The sequence below is a fragment of the Prunus dulcis genome, chromosome 3 (assembly GCF_902201215.1).
Source record: "Prunus dulcis chromosome 3, ALMONDv2, whole genome shotgun sequence".
Lineage (NCBI taxonomy): Eukaryota > Viridiplantae > Streptophyta > Magnoliopsida > Rosales > Rosaceae > Prunus > Prunus dulcis.
The window spans coordinates 14,172,149-14,176,395 of record NC_047652.1 but is presented as its reverse complement, the minus strand read 5'-3'; the positions used below and the strand labels follow the sequence as shown (position 1 = coordinate 14,176,395).

Genomic DNA, 4,247 nt, shown 5'->3' with positions numbered 1-4,247 from the left:
GTTTCTGGATCCTTCAACCTTCGATCTTCCTTCTCTCTCTTCCTCGATTCCTGTAAAAAAGACTGGAGTAAATAGACCACACCCGGGGGGTTGTTGGCCAAAGGCCCTCCGATGCCTAAGTTAGTTCGAGTGTTTGTAGGAAAACAATAGCTAAGCAAAGGGTACGGAGTTGTATGTATGGTGTGAACCGGGTGGCCGGAGCCGTGTGTGGTGGCCGAAGCCGTGTGGAGAAAATATGGAGAGTGGAGAGGGAGAGAGAGCTTTGGGTATTAGGAGTAGGTTTTTTGAAGTACCTTGAATGATGAATGAAGTCGTCTATTTATAGGAGCCTCGGGGCTAGGGTTTCGTAGGGATCGAGTCGGCTTTGATAATATCTGAATTAAATATATTATCTCTTAAGAAGATAATATCTGAATTAAATGATATTATCTTCTCTTTATTAGGATAATATTTTAATTAATGATATTATCTCTTTAAATAAAGATAATATCATATTAATTAAGATATTTATCCCAATTAATTAACTAGCCAGATAAACTGGTTTAATTAATTAATTTAAGAGATAATCTTCTTTTCCACGTGGCGTGCCCTGATTGGAGATGAAAATATATGCTCCCACAGTTACTAACGAAATCCTATATTTTGGAAGACTTTATTTATTTCTTAACCTTAATTTGGTCCAAAAATGGATAGAGTGGAAGTTGAGATGAGCACATAAGAAATCGTAAGTAAATCAAAAGTTAAGAGGAAAGAAACTGAGTTTTTATCATAAATAGCCAAAAGTTGGTGAGGTCGAAAGTTAGAAGCAGGAATATTTAGTTTGAAATTTCAACTTTGATAAAGCTCTCCATCTCTGATTATCTATTTCTTTAACATACTATGCGGATTAACATAAACCTCAGCAAGGAATTAATACATTGTCAAAAAAAAAAAAAAAAAGAAGCCGGTACATTAATTTACAAATGCTCTATTATTTGTTGTAGAGATGTGTAAGTACCAACTATGGCAACTACAACTCCCATCAAAATTATACACCCTATAATCAACATTTCGCATCCGAGATTTCGATAAGTACCTGAAATTTTAAGGTAGCAAAGGCATGGTATTATAAGTGAAGCTGTGACACTAAAAAATGCACCAACCAGAGACATGAGATAAGCAAAAAAAGGTATAGCCAAAGCTACTATAACACTGCTGGTTACCAAGGAAGTGCTGAGAAATAGGCGGAAGCTTCGACTTTTTTTGCAGCAACTTGGAAACCAATTTTGGGCAGTATTTAGGATTGGTGTAACCATTAAAGCATATTTGGATACTGGATTGATAAGGGTGGTCCATATTGCGATTTTTGAGCTAAGTTCTTCAGTTGGGAGGTTTAAAGTTATCTGTGATTCGACTGTTGACCCGAACATTAAGTACCCTAAAACTGCCATTGATGCATAACCAAGGGTGCATAAAATAAAGCACACGAGGAGGACCTGCAGCAAAGAAACAACAGATTGAAAATTAGTAAGCACCAAAGCATGCATACGCTAAAACTCATTTATCTTTAACGAGTAAGATATACATATGGTAACATCAACAATTGATACCATCGTAAGCAAACAATGTATATCTAGTTTAGACCCTCTCGTGCGAGTAGGCCTAAGTAGATAAACAGATGGAGGGAGAGAGGCATTTAGGACCTCTTGCAAAGAAGGCTATCCTACTAGGTTAGCCATAACTTGTTTCCAAAACTTCAGATGTTAGGAAATCGGCCAACAATGTATATCAAGCTCACATTTTGTACTTACATTCGGGAACTGACGTTTGTTTTTCATTGATTTGTAGAGCGTCGGGAACACTGGATGCGCACAATAGCAGAAGGCATATAAGCTAACAGCAGTAGGGATTCCACTCCAATTAAGCGGTACCGATCCCTCTTGGTGAAATCCAATTCCATCAAAAACAGCAGTCCACAAAATTGAACCAATAATGATAACAGATGAAAAAACCCCACTTGCAGAGACATAAGAAAGAAGGCTGAGGCTATCAAACCACACAGTTGGCAGAACAATAAGTCCACCAAGTATTGTAAAGCACTTCTTCCCACTAATTGTTAATCCAGCCACTTCCAATTTCATTTTTGGAAATAAGTTGTGTAGGTTATCTCCTTCCAGAATTAGGAAAGATGTCGCAACTAAGTAGAGTTCTGTGTTCATGAAAATTGACAGAACTATTTTTCCCTTTTTCCCAAATGCATGTTCACCAATGTCAGGATAAGTTCTTATAGTAGAATCTATATCCATGCATCTTTGAATTAACAAGCCTGAGTAAAAGGCAGCAACAGCAATTACAAAAAGAAGTATCAAGCTTAGCCACCCTCCTGATGAGAGTGCATAAGGAACTGATAGCATCCCAACTCCTGAAACCAAATTAAAAAGAGAAAATTTTGGCTCATTCATTTGATATTTTACAGTCTCAAGATGAGGTTCAGCTGCCTACACATACATACATACATATATATTATTGGATTTTCATGAATACGTGAAATGTTGAAGCAATTGTCGATAGCTAGTGAGAAGAAATGCTAGAATACCAAACAAAAAACAATACTACGTTAAAACAATGGTATAAAACAAGGAGAAGTACCAGATAGGGCATTGAGTCCATTGAAACAAGTTTTCAAAACAGAGGTTGTTTTAGTTTGGTGATCACAGTCAATTGCCTCTACTTCCTCATATTGTTGCCTTTCATCACACACTAGAGGAAAGGTCAACGATGATCGATCAAGCGCATCAGCAGCATCCATTGGAGAGAGAGAGAGAGAGACAGAGAGAGAGAGAGAGAGAGAGAGAAAAGGGTTTGTGATCTGCTGAAAGTTTAAAGTAACTCTTGAGAGCTTAAATTAGAAAGAACATGTGATATGTGTATTCTTAGAAGACTTCTTTGTTTATTATTTTTTTCAAAGTTGAAGATATTGCCAAAGCAACTATATGTATATATATAAATGGATGAGTGCATACTCGTGGAACAGGAGAAGTATTGTATATTATCCTATGATCCGGCATAAAAAATCGAATCTTACTTGACTATATTTTAAATTCTAGACATGATATATATGGGGCATGTCATTTATTTATATATACATACACACAGGTTCACTTATGTATTTTAATTAATTTCTGCAGCACATTTTTAGGCTTGTTGGCTCTTCAACTGTGGAAAATCGAGAGTCCTCAAATTTAATACATTAAGTAGTTCTTGTCCTGCCAATGAAAATGGTGGATATTCCTTACTTATGCTCTTTTTAACTAAATTTTTATTTGAATACTACCGATATTTGAGGAGAGGAGAATCGGTCGACATGACAAAGAAAGGAAATGAAAACAAAAGTGAATAGTCTTAATCACTTGACTTATAAAAGACATTTGCGTGGGCCTTTTGATATTGAGTAGTAGATTTTTCATTCATTTGCAGGTTTCCATTCTTCTTTTTGGCTTATAAAAATTTGGAGAGAAGAAACAACTTATTGGTTGAACCGTAGGTGCAATGTTTTACTTCACTGGCAAGGTCTTGATGATGGTGGGGGTTTTGACAGCTGAATGGTTGGTGGTAACGCTAAGGTTAATCTAGCTAGTTTTTTTTTATTGGAACCTAGCTAGTTTGTTGATGATGGTGATCATTACCTTGTGCTGTCAACGTACCTATATTCACAAACAAAAAAAACAAAAAACAAAACCAAAAAAAAAAAAAAAAGGGGCAATAGTCACATTTTTCATAGTAACACAATCAATTTTCGTTACATTTAGGTAGATGGTCAATGATTTGGGATAGTCCTCACCATTCTTGGTCTGCTTTGGTGACTGTTGAATTAAATATAATAGAAACAAAGCTAATCAGAACTCAAATCAATAAAATATTACACTTATTCAAGTTTCTAATACACTTGCAAGGGAAAATTCTACAGTGGACCTGGTGCATGGATGCGCCAAGTCCCATTGACGGTTGGATTTCGTTAAAATTTCTTAGGTAAATCTATACCATTGAATAGAATAACCTGAAAACCTGCTCAACAGGTTGAAAAAAAATTCCCAACCCGTCAAAATCTAAAGCCCCCTCTTCGCTTCATCTTTCTCTCGCTCTCTCTGACCGCGAACCCTCTCTCTCGCTCTCTCATCCAAAATCCCTTTTCCTCTTCGTTTTCAGACTTAACGTCCGCACTTCTCTCTCTTTCTCTCATCTCAGCCTCCTTCTCTCATGTAGGGCGT

At 36.5% G+C, this 4,247-nt stretch overlaps 1 protein-coding gene across 1 annotated transcript; it reads right to left on the bottom strand.

Moving 5' to 3' along the window:
• Positions 1-956: 956 nt before the first annotated feature.
• On the bottom strand, positions 957-2,755 carry LOC117623050 (amino acid transporter AVT1I-like). Its single transcript, XM_034353893.1, has 3 exons — positions 2,629-2,755; positions 1,791-2,401; positions 957-1,475 (listed from the first exon to the last, which is right to left on the bottom strand). Exons 2-3 carry the CDS (start codon positions 2,391-2,393, stop codon positions 957-959), a joined length of 1,122 nt encoding a protein of 373 aa, XP_034209784.1. The 5' UTR covers positions 2,394-2,401; positions 2,629-2,755.
• Between the last annotated feature and the right edge of the window lie 1,492 nt (positions 2,756-4,247).

Excerpts from the sequence above, each read along its gene's own strand:
- LOC117623050 (XM_034353893.1), bottom strand. The coding sequence starts at position 2,393 with ATGCTATCAGTTCCTTATGCACTCTCATCAGGAGGGTGGCTAAGCTTG. Across the intron at positions 1,476-1,790 it reads ACAAACGTCAGTTCCCGAAT|GTCCTCCTCGTGTGCTTTAT; the intron begins GTAAGTACAAAA and ends TCTTTGCTGCAG.